Source organism: Erithacus rubecula, assembly GCF_903797595.1.
Source record: "Erithacus rubecula genome assembly, chromosome: 25".
Classification (NCBI taxonomy): Eukaryota; Metazoa; Chordata; class Aves; order Passeriformes; family Muscicapidae; genus Erithacus; species Erithacus rubecula.
The window spans coordinates 3,167,944-3,186,608 of NC_136677.1; the positions used below are offsets into that span (position 1 = coordinate 3,167,944).

General features: G+C 40.8%; 1 protein-coding gene across 1 annotated transcript; it reads left to right on the top strand.

The window, feature by feature from the left end:
- The first annotated feature begins 714 nt into the window (after window positions 1–714).
- On the top strand, window positions 715–15,019 carry JHY (junctional cadherin complex regulator). The gene is made up of 7 exons (XM_079326583.1): window positions 715–1,123; window positions 3,172–3,643; window positions 9,872–10,410; window positions 11,159–11,408; window positions 12,991–13,071; window positions 13,720–13,842; window positions 14,786–15,019. The coding sequence occupies exons 1-7, from the start codon at window positions 747–749 to the stop codon at window positions 14,963–14,965; spliced, it is 2,022 nt and encodes a 673-aa protein (XP_079182709.1). The 5' UTR covers window positions 715–746; the 3' UTR covers window positions 14,966–15,019.
- The last annotated feature ends 3,646 nt before the right edge of the window (window positions 15,020–18,665 follow it).

The window sequence follows — 18,665 nt, forward strand, 5'->3', positions numbered from 1 at the left end:
ACAGGACAGGGATCTGGGGACAGGGAGGGACAGGGGACACAGGGCTTCCCTTGGGGACTGAGATCCTGCCCAGGGCTGCAGGGGACACAGGGACACAGGGAGTGTCCAGGTGCCAGGGCTGCTGCAGGGCTAAAACATCCAAAATTATTTATGCCAGGTACTAAAGTGCCACTGCCCGTGCCCCTGCTGCTCCTGGGGATGTGCTGTGACACATTTCAGCACAGAACACTCCTCTGCCTCACTCCCACCTCAGCCTGGGAGTATCTGGCAGTGCAAACAACTTCTGAGCTCTTAACTGAGTGTAAAGAAACTCTCATGCTGATTTAGAGAGAGCTCCAGTTCTCACTGTGCTCCCTGTCACACCTTCTTGCTGATTTTACATGTCCAGAGGGGATAAAGTTGCATGAAGAGAACAAACAAAAAGCATTTTAGCTCTCAGAAGTTAACAGATAACATCATGTTGCTTTGTCTCAGCATTTTCCTTGTCACAAGCTGGTTTTGTATTATTTATTACCACCAATAGTGGAGATTCCACAGCAATAAATCCTGAATTTGATATGTAGACACCTTATTGCTTAAAGGTAAATCAGTGGAGAATAGAGAATTGTTTGAACAGCAGAAGGTCAAATTCTGAGCCTAAGCCAATGGTGGCACCCAAAATGCAGCTTTTAAATATCATTACAGTGCTTTATGTTTATGTGTTCTCATAAACAGGGCTGGTGTGAACCATCAGTGCAAAACACAGGATGAACTCTTCAAACATGAAATACCTTTCAGTCTCCTCCCCACACACTTACAGCATGAACAACATCCACCTCCCTCCAAAAGTCCTGGTGCCACCCGTTTTCCAACCTGCCAGCTGGGAAAGGGAAAGGAGCTCTGCCTCCAGCCTGGAGGATTCCCAGGAATCTGTCTCAGAGAGGCTGGAAAAGGAGAGGCAATTCCAGCTGGGACTGCAGCAGAGAATGCTGGAAAATCAAGAAAGGGTAGAGCAGGGTCCTGGGGACACCCTGGAGGATGACAGCTTGGAAGAGGACAGCTTGGAGGAGATGAGTTTTGAAGAGAAAGGAGCTGAGTGTGACACAAACACAAAAGGAAGAACAAAGGTTTATGCCAGTGGAAGGTAAGGCAAAAAACTTCAGTGGAGTAGAATAATTCCACTTTTAACCTGATGTTCCTCAAGGCCACATTTAAACATCGTTCAGAAAGCATTAACTCAGTGCAGAAAATAAAATGGAATATCCTGTCATATGCATGGAAGGTTTAACTCTGGATAAATTGGGAATAATTCTCGAGTTTAAAGGGATTACATTAAACCCAAAGTAATAACAATGTGCAGTTTCAATTTAATAGTCTACTTAAAATAAAATGACAAACAAATGAAGGCTAAATGATTAATAGCATGCTTTTATTCACCTCCTCAACAAGCAAAATGGCCAGTTATTGAATATTTTATTGTGAGTGCAAATGATGTTAATTGTACTAGAAACATGCTCTAATTTTTAGTAATTTTTTTGGACTGAATACTCTGCTGAATGTGAGGCTCTTCATTAAATGGAAATTTGATTTTATTTTGTTTGAACTTAGCCCAGTAAGTACTCCAGTGCAGTCCATTAAGCAGAGCAAATATCACAGCACATACATATGAAACCCCCTCTCTACATCCATTACCAACCTCGGAATTTGAAGAGGAAATGCTGCAGCTGTTGTGTGCTCACCACACTTTTGTCGAGGAGCACAGAGTCCATCCAACCTCCCCATGTTGCTGGGGGCAGGAATAAAAGGTGCCCTTTTTGTCTGGGGATGATGAGGGATGAAGGAGCTCTTCACACTCATTTTGTCCCCGTGCACTGACCTGAGCTGAGTCCCACAATTGGGTTCTGTGCACACATTTCAGCACAAAGGGACTCTTTAGCATTATCCTCTGCCATTTCAATCATTGCAATTAGCTCACATATTTCTGTCCTCACTTCAAAACAGCCTCACCTCGTGCTGTTTACCTGCAGCCCCTGCCAACTGGGATAATCATGGTTTTTTTGGTTTTTTTTTTTTCCCTGCTGGAAATCCATGCTCACCTGGAAAGCAAAGACAAACAGATTATTTTGAAAATAATATTACTTGAAATATAGGCAACATAACTCATTGAGAAAGGATGAATAAATGATTTATGGAAAGGTTGATATCATTAATTAGGCCACAGGTTGGGGAATCCAGCAGATTTCTTTGACAGGAGCTGAAGATTTATCCAGATTTCAGTTCCTGAATGTCCCTCTGGCAAAGTCACCAGGGCTGTGCTGGTGAAGGAAGAAAAAATTGTGTTAGAAGTTTTTTTCCTGCTCCATTCCTTCCTCCTGCACATCTCCTGGAAACCTGTTTGGGTGGATTTGACTCCTGCAGTTGGTTTTCCTCCCATTGGATCAGATCTTAAATCAGAAATTGGATCAATTGTGGATTTTTTAAGGCACAGCATCTGGCTTTGCTTTCTGACAAATGTAACCCAGAGCAATAATTTGGCCACTTGTTAAAAAACTGTCAAACACACAGACTTCCCATTTATGTTCTTCTACTCTTATCTAATCTCTGCCTGTTTCTTAATAAAAAGTGGGTTTAAATCTTTTCTAGAAGGAGTTTTTAAATCAAAGCATCATGATGCTTCACAGGAATGAGGAGAGGAAATAAGAATACAGAGCTGGAGGCTGCTCTTGCTTGGACAGTCTCAAAATGACACTTGAAAAACTGATTTTAGCAGCAATTTCACTTTTATTTCACTGAGCAGAGCCTTTGAAGAAGGAACAACACAAACTGCCTTTTGTAGACTATGTAATTTTTAAGGAGACAACAGAACAGTGCAATTTATCATATCACCTTTTAACTGATGCTACTGGCATTTAGAAATTTCCATGCCAAATTTAGGATAATGATTGTATTCCACTGTGGTCTGAGTGTTGGACCAATTTATCATTCACTGGTGATGAAAATTAAAAAGGAAGAGGAAGTCCTGCCTAAATATTTTCCTAAAAAATCTTTGATAGAACTGGTCTGATCCTAATCCCATACTGAAGACACTGAAATAATTCATTTGGCCACAGCAGGACATGTTTGCACACTGAAATAACACAGAGTTTGTACAGAATTTATGCAGAAATAATTTGGTGTTTGTTTTTTAATTAGGAAAAAACTGCCTGTGGACAAACATTCCAGCCTGATGTACAATCCTCATTGGAAGAGTACAAAAAAGGGAGCAGGATTTTTTAATGCACCCAAAATTTCTGCAGGAAGCAGTGGGGACTTTTCAATGGATTCCTTTTATCTCCATTCTGATGACTCCTCAGAAAATAATCAACAAGAGGCAAAGACCCAGGATTCACTCCCAGAGTTTGGTCCAGAATTATTCAGTTTTCATGGAGCAGATGTGGCCAGCAATGAACCTGTTGGGCCACAAGCCAAAAGGAAGGAACCTGCAGATGGATTTCATTCCAAAAATAATCCTGGCCTTGCTTTTCCTCCTCAGAACCAACAGGATCCACCCCAGAAAGCAAAAAAAAACTTTATCAAAAAAAACAAACAGACTTTAGGGTTACAGTCAGGGAAGATGAATTCCTATCTTGAGCTGCACAATAGAAAGCAAGTTCTTCAAGGGCAGGTGGGTAAATTTATAAATTCCTCCATTTCTATAGATTAGATCTGTCTGGTGTTAAACTCTTTGCAGAGGGGAGAAGCAGATTTCAAATCCATCATTCAAGTGACAATTTTGAGTTTCCAGGGAGAATCTTGTTCACCCTTCATGGAATAATTGACAAATCCAATGTGGTGGCCACATTGCACTGCCTGTTCCAGCCCAGGAAAATTTCCCAGATCTCACTCTGCTTTTTAATCTTGATGCTAAGGAAATTCTGTTTTCTTTCCTGATATCTGCACTGCCCTTTATCAGTGGCTCTTGTTTTATGCTGCCTCTCATTTTTTCTGCTTGGCCAACATGAGTTTGATAATGATTCTCTCTGTTAATGCCTTATTCCAGATTTTTCTTAATGGAGCAAATGCAAAGTTGGTTTGAAGGAACCTTGAAGCCCATCCAGTGCCATGCCAAGGACACCTCCCACTGTCCCAGGTTGTCCCTGGCCTTGTCCTCAAAAATCATATGAAAAATGGTCCCAAAAAGTCCTAAAATTACAATAAAACACCCAAAATGGTCCCAAAACCCAGACAGAATCCAGGGATTTCTGAGGAAGAAACTGGGAAAATGAGCAGGCAAAATATCCGGAGGAAATGTGACTTAAAATGGCCCAAAACCCCCTAAAATTGCACGAAAAATGGAGCAAAAACATCTGAAATCTGGACTAAAACACCTAAAATCTGCAAAAATTGCAAGGATTGCTGGGAAAAGCACCAGAAAAAAATTCAGCATTAAAACCTAGAAAAATCCATGAAAATTCACAGTAAGAAACACAAAAATCCCCTAGAAATTGCACAAAAAATGGCCACAAAAAAGTCCTAAAATCTGCTCTAAAAGACCAAAAATGGCCCCTAAATCCATGAGAAATTAGTTTATTGTTTTTCTTGCTGCATAATGGGAAGGGAGGGGGTCACTGAGTCACTCCACACAGAAAATTTTGCCTTGGGAAGCTCCTGGGACCTTGTTCTTCAAGTGACACCCCTGCCAAGGCTAATGAAGAGTTGACACAACATTAGAAGGAATTTGCTGATTTCATTCCAGTGGCAGGAATGATGGACAGGATTTTTTTTTTTTTTTTTTCTAGCAGAGCTGTTAAGAGCACTTTTTTTTGTTTCAGTTCTAATTTCGATGATGGTAAAAATAATGAGTGTAAATGGATGCTAATTAAAGCTATATTGATATGATTATGTTTGCTATTCGGGGAATTCAGGAAATCTTTCCTGTCTAAGTGTTTGTCCTGGTTTGAAGGAACAGGTGTCTGCCAATAAAGGCAGAATGCTCTTTGAAATGGAAAATGGAAACCCCCTCCCTCCAAATTATTATTATAATTTTGAAATTAAGGGGCTCTCAGGCAAAGATATGGGAATTAGGAATAACAGTTCTTTACTAGGAAAATTAAAATAGAAATGCAGTATTACAAAGAACAATCCCAACCCTGCCAGAGTCAGAATCCAAGCTGACACCCGTCAGTCAGTCAGGGTGGTGGCAGCAGTCCCATTCCATGGTGGCTGCATCCTCCTGCAGTGGCAGATGTGGTTCAGCTGGAGCAGTGCTCCTGGAGAAGGTGCAGTTTCCTCTGAAGCTCCAGGGATGATGTGGAAAGGTCTGGCTTTCCTCTGGGATCCAGTGGAAAGAAGGTGCCTTGGTGTCCAAAATCTCAGTTTTTATCTGGTTAGGAAAGGCTTGGCTCCTGCCCTGGCTGGAGCATCTCCCAGTGGGATGATGGAATTTTATCAGTCATACACTGGGACTCACTGGCCATGAACAGGAGATATCTGCTGGAGGGAGGATGGGCTGTGGGAAAGATAAAGATGATTGTCCCAGCTGGTTTAAAGATGGCCCATTAGCAGCTAATGTGTGCCAGGAGATAAAGATCACTGCCACACCCAGTTTTAAACAATGGCCCATTAACAGGAGATATCTCCCACAGAGATAAGAATCGCTGCCACACCCAGTTTTAAACAATGGCCCATTAACAGGAGATATCTCCCACTGAGATAAGAATCGCTGCCACACCCAGTTTTTAACAATGGCCCATTAACAGGTGATACCTCCTGGATGAAGGGTGGGTCATGGGAAAGATAAAGATGATTGCCCCAGCTGGTTTAAAGCTGGCCCATTAGCAGAGAATATGTGCCAAAGATGGTGATAAATACACATTTCTGGCCACATCAACCCAACACACTGTCAGAGCCAGGGACTGGGACTTCATTGTGCAGACAGTGTTCAACAATATGGAATAGGCAAAGGAATCTGTTCAAATCAGGGTTATGAGATTAGATGAGATTATTTTGGGACAGCAGAGAGGTGACACAGCAGGCAGAGGCTGTGCAGCAAAGTGTGTTCCTACCCTGGACAAGTGAATAGAGCTGCAACCCCTGCTGTCCAGGGGAGTTGTGGATTTCCCATCCCTGGAAGTGTTCCAGGACAGCCTGGGAACAACCTGGGACAGTGGAAGGTGTCCCTGCCCGTGGCAGGGAGGAGCTTTAAGGTCCTTTCCCACCCAAGCATTCCATAATTCTGTGATTCCATGAGCAGCATCATTGCTCTCAGCCACCTCTGGATCTTTGCAGGGCAGGCAGAAATTACTGCTTCATTTCCTGTTCATTTACATTTGATTTACTGAGTCCTGACCAAGGTATCCGTGGCTGAGTCTTGTTGGAAAGGGTGAAAAACTCCTGAGGGGAGCATTGTGGTGGTCCAGGAGCCAACTTTGGTCACCTCACCTGGAAAAACTCTCTCCAAAGTGCAAAACCATCAAGTATGTGAGGAAACAAATGAGCCCCATGTCACCAATTAAACTGTGCTTTCCTAAACTGATTATTCTGGGCTTTGCAGGGGGTTGAAGCTGAATTTATTGATCTGATCACTGCTGGCTGCCAGGGGTTGTGGTAATCAAATAGTGTTTGCTTTGAGGGCACACAAATTAAAACATTTCCAGCCTCATTCTGCAAGATTTAGATTCCCAGATTACAGATTTTCTCTGTGCTGGAGGTACCAAAACACACCCTAAACCCTTGCTGATCTGTATATTTACTAATTTATATCACATTTTATACAACATCAAGTTCTTTGCAGCGTTGCCTGATTCTTAAAGAACCCCATGATGAGTTTCTTTGAGAGAGAGAGAGAAGGAGAAGCAGTGGCCCAACCTAGCTCAGCTGTGCTCAATCCCAGTTGCTTTCCTACCTTACTTCAAAGCCAGGAACATAATGTACAATTTTTTAATGGCTCTAGAGCAAGGCACTCAGACTCTGTGTGCACTGAGCCTTCCCTCGGTGTAAACACCTAATCAAGATTGCCTGGGCTTCAACAATAGCAGCCAAATGCAATTCGAGAACCACAAGGCTTTGAAGTCCTCCCTGCAAAGGCTGGTTTGCCAGTCTGGGATAATGACATGCCATGATTGCTGCCTTTGTTGTATCTTTTCAGTGGAGAAGCAATTATGGGCCTCAATTTAACAGAATAGGCATTACACAGCTTATGATTCTCAAAATGCAATTTCATTTGATCATTTTCTCAATTTGATTGGTATTAATAGAATGGTTGGCAAAAAAAAAAAAAAAAAATGCAGGCAGAGGTTGTGTCCTGTTCCTCTTTCAAAGAGATAATGTAGAAGTATGTTTTACCTGCCCAGCACTCCATCAATGCACTCAGGCACTTGGTTCCACCAAAAACATCTTATTCACTGCAAAGCTGTGGCTGTCCACAGCTCAGGAAAAGCTCGGTGGTATTTTTATTTTATTTTCTTGTGAATTTTTTTCCAGGGGTTTACAAACTCAACAAGAATCCTTTTTTTAGCTGCTCTAATCTCTTTAGCCCCAAAGTGAGAGGCTCAGCTACCTACATTTTCTTCCCACTGATGATTTTTAGTTGATAATTTTATTGGTCATAAATATCTTCCCAGTGCTGGTTCTGCTGTGGGAGCACTCTGCAGTGGAGCAGAGATTCCTGTCACCAAAATACTCAGCAGGATAGTTTGGGACCAAAAAATATGAATTAAAAAAATGTTAAAAAACAAATTTCCTGCAGTCTTTTAGAAAAAAAAAAAAAAATTAAAATAAAAAAGTTTATTTCAAGAAGAAAAATTGAATTATGCTGTATTTCCAAGGGTATCACCACCCTCAAATAAATTTCCAATTTTGGTTACCCCACAGCTGTGCTGCTGTGGAGCTCTCCTTCTTTACAGCTTTTTTTTTCCCAGCTCTGAGCATTCCCCCCTTTTCTTTCTGCAGTTCCTCCTGTGCTTTTCACCCCCCATTATTGTATTTTGCCAGTTTTTCCTGCAAGCCTCTCTTGCTGAGGCTGGGATGTGTCTGATTGCCTGGCCAGCAATGGTTTCTGCTTGTTTTGCTGTTATTAGGTGCATCCAGTGGCTCTCATGGAAATGGAGGAGCCTGGGCATTTCAGAGTTTCTGTGCTGCACACTTCCTGCAATTTTTTCCTTTCTTTTATTCCTCTTAAAAGTAGAAGGAATCTTCTATCCCATTAATTGGGTTTTGCTTCTTTTTCTCCTTGAACCATTTCTCTCATCATCCATTCCAGAATGCCAAACTTGAGCATTTTCATTTTAACAGGCCACAAATTAATTCTCATTATTCCCCCCAGATTTTTTTAAATCCATTCATTGCTGTGACCATGAACATTGCTGGTTTTTAGGTCACAGATCCCACACCAGTTGATGAAGAACCACTCCAGAATGTTCCACCATCCCAGACTGGGAAAATGAAACCTGAAGACAAATGGTACCCAAAAAGACACCAGCTCAAGGTTCCTGTTTGAGAGAATTTCATAATTGAAATTCTATAGAATTTCATAGTTGAAATATGTCTATAAAAGCAGTTAATCTGAATGTTTAAAGCTGTCATCTTGTTGCTTTTAAAGTAAATATTGCTGACAAGAAATCCTTAAATATGTATCCATAGATAACTACTGTAATTTAATGTATGTATGCTTTATGTACTAAATAAATTTAAAGCAAAATGCCAAGAAATTCTGAGCTCACTGAATCTATTATTGTCCATTTAGGAGATGATTTGGTTGATAATCTAAAATTACAAATTGGTGCATGGTGGTGTTTGATGGTTTGGGAGGATTCTGAGCCAGTTCATTTATTACTCCTAAGACTGGACATTTATTTAAAGGCCAGCATAAATCAGATTTACAGATTTAGAAATGGGGAGGAAGTGAGTGCAACTTCTACTTGGAACTTTTTCTGGTTTATTTTTGGTAACTCATTAACTCCCCCTTAATTTTAAAGGACAAATCAAGCAAAAATGGTGAAGTTCTGGCTCAGAATCCTCCCAAACCCTCAAACACCACCATCTACCAATTCATAATTTTAAATTATCAACCAAATCATCTCCTAAATAGAGAATAATTTTCCAGAAGCCAAACTGGGAGCAGGCCAAAATAGATAATTCCACGGTGAGCCAGGACATGAAACTCCAGGAGTCAGGATTCCCAGGGCTAAAGCTTTTCCCAAAACCTCCTGGAATTGTGTTTTTCACACCTCCACTAATCAGATTTTTGCTGCTGCTCACAAAAGAGAGGCAGGAGGGTGGGGTGGAGGATTTCAGCCCTGGCAGGGATTGAATGGGCTGAGAATGGATTTGTGGATTCCCTGGAAGGAAATTCGAGTTTTTCCTCCAATGCTGTCGTTGGAAAATGATAGATTGAAATGAATTTCAGGTTTTGAGTGTTTGGCTCTCAAGAGCAGCCCTGGTGTGCTTGAGTTCTCCAATTCTGGATTGTGTTTTGCAGGGAGGAGTGCTTGGTTTAGAAATAAGATTATTTATGTAATTGGCATCAGGCTGTTCTACCACGGGCCAGTCTAACTGTGTGTACAAAGCCATTTCCTCCTGAAATTTGGCACATAAAAAGCAAGAGCTGGTTTGATTTTTGGAGTATTTTTCCAGGTGGGTTGATTGAGGTATCACTTATTCACAGGGTTAGATCTGTGCACCTCATGCAGACAAAACTCCATCAATCCACATTTACCACATCTGGTTTGCATCTGCAAGCACCTGATTTTATAGTCCAGTGCTGCAGAACTTACAAAGTTTTGATGCAGGTTCCTCCAAATTTGAATTTTGATTTAAATCCAGCCATGAGCAGAATTAGATCCAAGCAACACAGGGGAATTTTGATGTGAGTGATGAAACCTCTAAATGAATATGAAAAATATCCACCTTTCAGGAGCAGCACAAATCCTTCCAGAGGAATAAAACAGAATCCAAGCAAACTTTCAGCACAAGAATTTTCCCAAGGAATGATGGCCAGGAACCCCCAGGCAGAGCAGCAGAAACCAAACCTTGGCTCAGGAGCCAGCAGCAAATCCCAGGAGCTCCCACTCCCAGCTCTGCACTGCAGGATTATCTGAATCCAAGCTCTCCTGACCCAGCAGAAAAACCCCAAAGTGATTTAAATAATTTCCCAAATTCACCCTTTACCAGACCTACCTATCACTATCTCCCAATATTCCAGAATTTTTACCCAGCAGAGGTTTTAAACCCAGAGGATCCCAGTAAGGAGAACAAGAATTACCAGCATGACTTCCCAACTGGAATTCCACATCAGCAGCAGCATTTTTCCAGGAATGACAGCAGCAGCAGCAGTGGCCAGGCACATCCAAAATTGGGGAATATTTCATCTGATTTTAATGCAATTTTTCAAGAAAAAGTGAAGGATCAAGCATCAATTCAAGATTTCAAAAATCACATTCATGAGGATAACAGGTATCAGAACAGCTGGTGGTAATTAAGAGATAAAATAATATTATTATAACCCTGTGATGCCCAGAAAATAAACAAATGGACAAGAAAATGCTTTAAAGTCCAAAATATAGTTATTTTGCTACAGATGTGCCATTATCATTTATTACTAATTGAAGATTCATTGTAGCTATTGATTTTTAAATATGCCATTGGGAAAGGACAGTTCTGTGCTCCAGGTATGGAAATTTCCACAATGCAAAGTTTTCTTCTAGGAGGCTGGGAGGGAAAGTTTAAAATATAGAAATATATATTATATAGGATATGTATTTTATAACATATAAAATATAAGAAAGGGCATTGTGCACAAATTAAGAATTTGTAGCAAAATTGGCTTTGCAGGGTGGATATCCAAGGTCCCTAAAGGGGAGAGCAGGAAAATCGTCAATTATGTAGAATTTCAACCAAAAATGAAGTTTTTCTTTCACATAAACAAATAATTTTCTCAGTGCTCAGCAGATCTGATCCAAAACCTTTCATTGGCTTCAGCTCCTTTGCACCAGGCTGAAATTTCCCCATTTGGCTTTTATTTCTCCATTTGTTTTTCATACACTTGGGTGCAAGCAAAGTCACTTTTTGTGAAACCCTCATTCTCCCATCTCCCATATTCCATGTTCAGGTTGTTTGCTGAGCTCCCTGCTGTGTCTAAATTAAGATTTTTTTTACTCTTTCCCCCTCATTTTTTAAGACCTTCTCCATATTTTCTTCACAGTTCACCAACAGCAGCTTGTAGAACCTCCCATGTTCAAGAAAAGGTGAAGCCAAGAATTTCTGATTTTGGAGGTGATTTTGCTGACATGTGGTTCTGGGGTTTCCTCCCCCCTGCCCTGCCCCAGACACAGAAGGATCCACAGGGAGAGTCAGGAAGAGCTGAAGGAAATCCAAGGAAAATGAGACGTAGCAGCTCTGAAGGATCTCTAATGCAAAATGGAAAGCAAAAGCAGCCCAAAGCCAGCAAGAAGGTGAGAAAATAAATGTGAGATGGGTGGCTTAATATTTCTATTCCTCTTCTAGCATTTTTTTTTAATAATCCAAAGTTTAAAAAAAAAAAACTCTAAATAAAGAGTGAGAAATATTTTGTTGTCGTGGAACTAAGGTAGAAACAGGCACTGAAATTATTTGACCCCAAAGAGCAAAGGGATCACCTGGGTCAGTCTGGTTTAACTCCTGGGACACACAGAGGAGTGTTTGTCCTGTAATTTATCCATAATTAAAATTATTTGGGCTCAGGCAGTTTGTGGGAGCAGCCTCAGATCTGAGCCATCCATTATCCTGCTCATTTATTGTCCAACTCAAATCTCCTGCTCTCCAAGGGATTCCAACCTCAAATTTGGAGGATTTGTGAAACTAACAGCATAAACATCACCCTAAATCTGCTGATTGACCTGATTAAAACTTGGATCTCTTTTGTTTTCTCTGTGTGCACACTTGTCCTGGTGCCACCACTTAGCACTCAGCAGAAATCTGCCCGTGACAAATTCAAGGTTTTGCTCAGGGCAGAAAAACAAAGCTGGAAGAATTCTTTCATCCACTTTGGGTGTTGCTGCCTGAGTGCCCCTAAGAAGAATTAGGATTATGATTTTTTCCCTTTCTGTTCAAACCATTGCTGGGCTTGTTTTCTCACGCTGGGAGGAATGCACAGACAATCAGGCTGGTTGTGTCTCCCAGCAAAATCCAGTTTTCCTAATAAACAAATCCACTCATGCTCATTGCTCCGAGTGAGAAAACCCTGATTTTGTGGGGCACATTGAATTAACTCCTCACTGTACCTCAAATTAAAAATCAGTGAGTTCCAGCATGTAACAACAGGGGCACAAAGAAACCTCAAATGGGAAATTTAGTGCATAGAATTAATTTCTCTGCAGTTGAATTTCACTTGAACCTGCGTTTTGAGGAAATGCCCATTTTATTTGCATGTAGAAATTGGTGTTCCTGCATTACTCTGTGGTTGAAATTACCACAGAGCTTCACTGACAAGTTTTTCAAACATAATTGCCTGCTAAAAATAATCTAGAAATAATCTTGAAAGAGAATAAAAATATTATGGGGGCATTGGAGTCTTTGTGTGATGTGCACTGTGAGCTTGTGAAGCAAAATATGCATTTTTCAGCTGCCTGTGGACAATTTTCCAGTGCAGCTTTGAGAAGCAGGAAATGTCATTCTCATTACCATCATTTGCCTAATTTTTGCCACCAAAGTCAGGTAATTTTCTTTGCTTCTCTTACAAAATTTTCTATGGAGTCTCATTCTAATCACAGCCAAATGAGTGGCTTTAAGGTGTTTCAAAATAAAGATCATTTTTGACTGAGAAAATATCACTTTGTGATTGGGATAATTGGCAATTTCCCACCTGGATCCAAAGGAAATTTTGTCATTTGGCTTTTGCCTTTAACTCAACCCTGTTGGTCACTTATTTAAAATGAGAAATGCCAGGGGTAGGACTGAGATTGCAAATTAAATTCTGAGGTTTTTCTTGAATTTTTTTTTAATTGTTCTCTCTGTGGAATCATATAAAGGAAAATCTGTTTGCTGTTTGGTTCTCAGGTGTGTAGCTCCAAATTCTACATCAATCTGAATATGAAGCTTGGAGGCCTTGGACCTGACTATGAAACAATCAAAGAGAAAGTGAGTGAACCAAAAATGAATTTAGGCAGGAGGGAGTGGCAGAGAAATCATAATTTGTGATTATCTGGGGCTTTATATCCTTGGCTAGCTGAGATCCTACAGGAAAATTCAAATAAAAGCAAAGACAGCTGTCCTGGGGATAATTTTAACCCTCTATTTTTTTTTTTTTTTTAATCCAGAAATAAGAATTAATTAGAACTAATTGCACATCAGAAAATGACACACTCAAGTGGCTGAGCTGTCATTCCCAGTGTAAAGATCCACCAAATGTTCAAAGGGGAAGTTAAAGTTGTGTAAACACAAGAAAATATCTGGCTGCACTCTGGTGAAATGGAGACAGATTGTTCAGGACATTCAGGATAAATATGGACCTGTCACATTTCTGCTGAGCTCCATCCTCTATTCAGTCCAGGGAAAAGCTCTTAAAAGGGAAAAACAACTCAAAAAAGCTAAAAAAAAAAAATAAAATAAAAAGCTGTGCCATTTACCAGGGGGTTCCTGTTGTGTGCTGAGGAAGGATCAATGGCCAAGCCAGGTTGAACAGCAGCAGAGGTGGAAATGGAATATTGGTGGCAAAAGGGTTTCATTGATGGATCCCCCCCCCCCACAAACCATTAAATTCCACCCCCTTTTTCTGCTTTTGCTCAGAAAGAAAAGCTCAAGCTGCAAAAGGAATATTCCAGGCAAATTAATGAATATAACATGAAAAATATTACTGTGGTTCAGAGGCTGCCTGCAAAACCTCAGGTGTCTTCAGTGTCCAGGCAGAAGGTGAGAGTTGGGTCCTGTCCAGGGAATTTCTGCAGGGGGACAAGTGGGGGAATTCAGTGTCACAATTCCCCAGCTCCTTGCATTTATTCTCAAACATAAACCACTAAAATATAAAATGTATTGGTTGGATGTCCAAAAGGGGTTTGGATTCTTTTAGGAGATTTCACCAGCAACGTGAGATAATGCATAATTGCCTTCTAAAAATAATCTAGAAATAATCTTGAAAGAGAATAAAAATATTATGGGAGCATTGGAGTCTTTGGAATGGCACCACTCACCTTCACTGTGAGCTTGTGAAGCCTTTGCTTGTGCAGCAAAATATGAATTTTTCACCTGCCTGTGGACAATTTTCCAGTGCAGCTTTGAGAAGCAGGAAATGTTATTCTCATTACCATCATTTGCCTATTTTTTTGCCATCAAAGTCAGGTAATTTTTTTTGCATCTCTTACAAAAATTTCTGAGGACTGGAGACATGAGGTGTTTCCAAATCCCTGCACCAAACCCAGCCCAGGTTAAAGCAGTTTTCTGCCAGCTCCAGCATTTCTGGGATGTTCTTTCATTCCCTCTCCAAGACAACCTCCCATGGTCCAGGATTCATTTTATTTTTTCATTTTCATGGTTAACTGCATCATGCAGGAGAAGCTGAGCTTGTCCTGTTAACCTGCAAAACTCCCTGCCTGAGAGCAAGACCTTAATGAAATTGGGAAAAAAAAAAAAAAAAAGGTTTATAAATTAATAAACTCATGTTACTCATTTATTTTTAAACTGGTGGTTTCCAGTGGTGTGAGGAAGCAAACCTTGTCACCACTGAAAAATCTGGGATTGAATTCTGTCAGAAACAAGATCAGGAATTCAGAGATACCTCACCCAACCCACCTAAACATTCTTGGGAATATTGACCAGATTTTCTGCTACTCAATTCATCCAATTCTCCTGTTTTTAGGCTCTGGAATATGCCAAGAAGATCCCAAGACCAAAAACTTTCATTGCAAGACCATCAGAGCAAGAGGTGAAAGGGGCTGGGACCATTTTTCCCCAGATCCCATCCCTGGAGTCTCTGTGGGACAGGCACGAGAGGGAGAAGGAGCTTGTGGCTGCTTTCAAATCCCTTCACATCTTCTAAAAATCTGGGAAATCTCAGGGATCAAGGCAAAAAAAAGCCTGAATTGTTTCATTTTCATCTTGATTTGCCAACCCGCTGCAATTGAATTATTTTTGGGATGTTAGAATTGGTTGTGCTTGTGCCTATTTTGGTTAATAAATTGGCTGTTTGAATTTATGGCACTTAAAATACAATTCTCTGTTGTTTTTTTTTTTTTAATAAGTGATGTGAAAATTGCATTTTTCAGACCAATCAGCTCTTGGTTTACATGTAAACAGATAAAACATTCAAAAAAAACCTTCTGTTTCATCTGATGATCTTAACACCAGCAACAATTCCCTTTCTGAAATCCAGAAGAATCTTTTTGGCCAGAAATAAAAGCAAAAATAATCCATTGCTACTTAAAACGAGAACAAAATTATGCTCCAAACACACAATGCTAATTAATGGTTACTCTGTTATCTCTTAGTGAAGAGTTTCCACCAAAAAAAAATTAAAAAATCAAAATTTTGAAGCTTCATCTGGGACAAAAAAAAATCCAAACAAGCCCTGGCTGAGCATGCAGACAATCTGGGATTAGCCAGGAGCAGTTGGAGAATATATTGGATAACTGAGGATAATTGAGAGCTGCATGGATGAGAGGAAACAGCTTTTAACAGATTAAGGCTGTAAAAATAACAACAAACAGATGGGTTTCTTAGGATGCTTCCATTGCTTTCACTTGGTAAATTATGAATTAAGTCACCATATGAAATGTGATTAGAGCACACAGCAAGGGAATTTGGGCTGAAATCTCCTGGAAATCAGGCTGGATAAAAGGGGAGAAAAAAAAAACACAATGGAATAATGTGGAATTGTTTTATCCCATTTATTTGGTTTCTTTTTTATGGGATGCTCCCAATTGAATTTTGGGAAAAGTGATTCCAATTCTGCCCTTCCTGATGGAAAAGAGACTTGACCTTGTTTTAAATCCTCCTGAGGGGCAGGAACTTCTCCCCCACTGCTGAATCAGGACTCAGACTGGAAGTTCAGGAGATTTTTGGGAATATTGAGATAAATTTCAACCACCTTGTGTTGACATGGAATTGTTTTATCCCATTTTTTGATTTTTTTTAATAGGATGCTCCCAATTTTACATGAGGAGAAATGATCCAAATTCTGCCCTTCCTGATGGAAAGGGAACTTTGTTTTAAATCTTCCTGAGGGGCAGGAATTTCTCCCCCACTGCTGAATCAGGACTCAGACTGGAAGTTCAGGAGATTTTTGGGAATATTGAGAAATATTAAGAATATTTTGGGAAGCCTTGCTGAAGAAGCTTTGTCCAGTATGGGAACATGGCTCAGGCTGCAGGGGAATGTTCTCCATGACATTTTTGTCACTTTTTCCAGTTTCTGGAACAGAACCTTTCTTTCCCTCAGCCTCTTCCCCTCCTTTGGGCACTGCTGGGAAATGGTTCCATGTTTTGCTTTCCTATTTTTATTTTTCAACCCAACTCTATCACTTTGAAGCATTTCTGCTCAGGGCACCTCAACTTGTTGTTCCTGCTTAAAAGTGATAATCCCCCCTTAATCCAAACCTCAAGTGCCTGTTTTAATGAAACCTTCAGATGAATATCAAAGAGCTATTTACTCGTATCTAATATTTTAATTAGATTATATTCTCAATTTAACCCATTAAACCCCCTTTGATGAGCTCCATGTTCAGTGTTTAGCCCCAGATGCTGGAGGTAATGAATATTGGACCTTTGATTTAATGAGAATTTCTGCTTTTCCAGCCTGACTCCCTTTGTATCCCCCCCTTTTTTTTTTTGCTTTTCTGGCCTATAGAATCCAGTTAATTGAAGAAGTCTCTTATCACCACACATTAAGGAACCTAAATTAGCATCCCTTTTCTGATGAGAAAATGCAAGCAGACATTTTCTCTTTGATCTGAGGGCTGAGTTGAAGTAGGCAACAGCCCCCTGAAAATGAGCTGATGGCTGCTTTATTGGGCTGCCATGCAGATGTGTCCATGTGATGCAAAATGCTTAATGTCTTAATTGATCACCTTCCTCCCTCACTGGCATCCTCATCCTTGAAATTAGGGGGGAAATGTGTTCATTTTGTGGGGTTTTTTTAAATAAAACTGTGATTTTTTTAGGAAATATTGAAATGCTAAATCTGTGCGAAACTTGGATAGGATTGATCTGGTGGAGCTCATTTTTTATATTTTTATTATTACTTTAAAAACATTTTTTTTTTTATAAAAACTGATCATGATCATCTCACAAACCATTTAGAAATTCTGTTTGTTCTGTTGTTTTGGATGTTTTAAATCCCAGAAAATTGCATTTTAATGGAAAAAAAAAATCTTTCAACCTACCTCAACACAAATTCAGATTTTCCCTGCATTTCACAGATGTGGTGGCAAAACAAGGGGACCAATGAACATCCACCTGCTTAAAGGCAAAAGCCAAAATTTAATGGATTTCAGAATAAAAAGCCAAAATAATTAAATAAAAATCAGCCTTAAATGCTGAATTAGGTGTTGAGAACCTGCCATGTGTCACTGAGCACAGAGAGGTGTCAATGGAAATTCCCAACATTTTCTTGGCAACACCTTCCCAGTGCCAGTATTTCTCAATATTTGAGGTTCAGGAGGTGTTGCAGCTCTGGGATCACCTTTTAGGGTGTCAGTCCTGCCTATAAAATGTTGTTGTTATAATATCCCCATTGCATTTCTTCCAAAAACAGCCAGATCTGGATTCTCAGCACATCACAAAGACATAAACAGGCTGCTGACACCCTCAAAAACATTAATTTTATCAGTTAAACATATTAAATAAGGCAAAACCTCACATCCATCATTCCAGCTCTAAAACAAAAAAATGAGAACTGAAACTAGATGAGGTTTTGCCCAATTCCTGCCAGCCCTGAATGCTTCAAACAGCCACGAGGGAGCTCTGCTGTCCCTAACCAAGCACCTGATTGCTGATTTCTCCTGCCAGGGGTCCAATCTTTCCCTTGCTGAGTGTTTTCCACCTGAGGAAAAGCAGGAATGTGGAGAAAGGAGCAGCTCTGGAGTGAGGAGGAGCTGGAGACAGAACCCAGAGGTGGGTGAGGACAGGGAGATGCAGCAGAACATCCTGGGGGTCAGGAGGGATGCTGAGCCAAAATCCTGGAGCTGCAGGAGCATCTCCAGCTGTGCCCAGTCCCAGAGTGGGGAGTGCAGGGGGTGCTCAGAGCTGGGTTTGTGCCCAGGGATTGTCCTGCAGCCCCAGCAGAGCCAAGAGCAGAGAATCCCCCTGGAGTGGATTCAGGAGCAGCTGGAATGTGAGCAGCTCATCTTCGCTCCTGCCAGCACAAAGCTGGGGCATCAAACCTCCAAAGCTGCTTCTGCCTGAGAAAATGAACCCTGGCAGTGGGAAAGGAACCTGGGGGTCAGGATTGGGATCAGGGTCAGGATTGGGATTGGGATCAGGATTGGGATCAGGGTCAGGATTGGGATTGGGATCAGGATTGGGATCAGGGTCAGGATTGGGATCAGGGTCAGGATTGGGATTGGGATCAGGGTCAGGATTGGGATCAGGGTCAGGATTGGGATTGGGATCAGGATTGGGATTGGGATCAGGGTCAGGATTGGGATCAGGGTCAGGATTGGGATTGGAATCAGGGTCAGGATTGGGATCAGGATTGGGATCAGGGTCAGGATTGGGATCAGGGTCAGGATTGGGATTGGGATC

What these genes read in the sequence shown, in the direction of transcription:
- JHY (XM_079326583.1), top strand. Translation starts at nt 747, where the DNA reads ATGAACTCTTCAAACATGAAATACCTTTCAGTCTCCTCCCCACACACT. An exon ending in ATGAAACAATCAAAGAGAAA is followed by an intron (nt 13,072 to 13,719) that starts GTGAGTGAACCA and finishes GCTTTTGCTCAG; the next exon opens with AAAGAAAAGCTCAAGCTGCA. An exon ending in CTTCAGTGTCCAGGCAGAAG is followed by an intron (nt 13,843 to 14,785) that starts GTGAGAGTTGGG and finishes TCCTGTTTTTAG; the next exon opens with GCTCTGGAATATGCCAAGAA.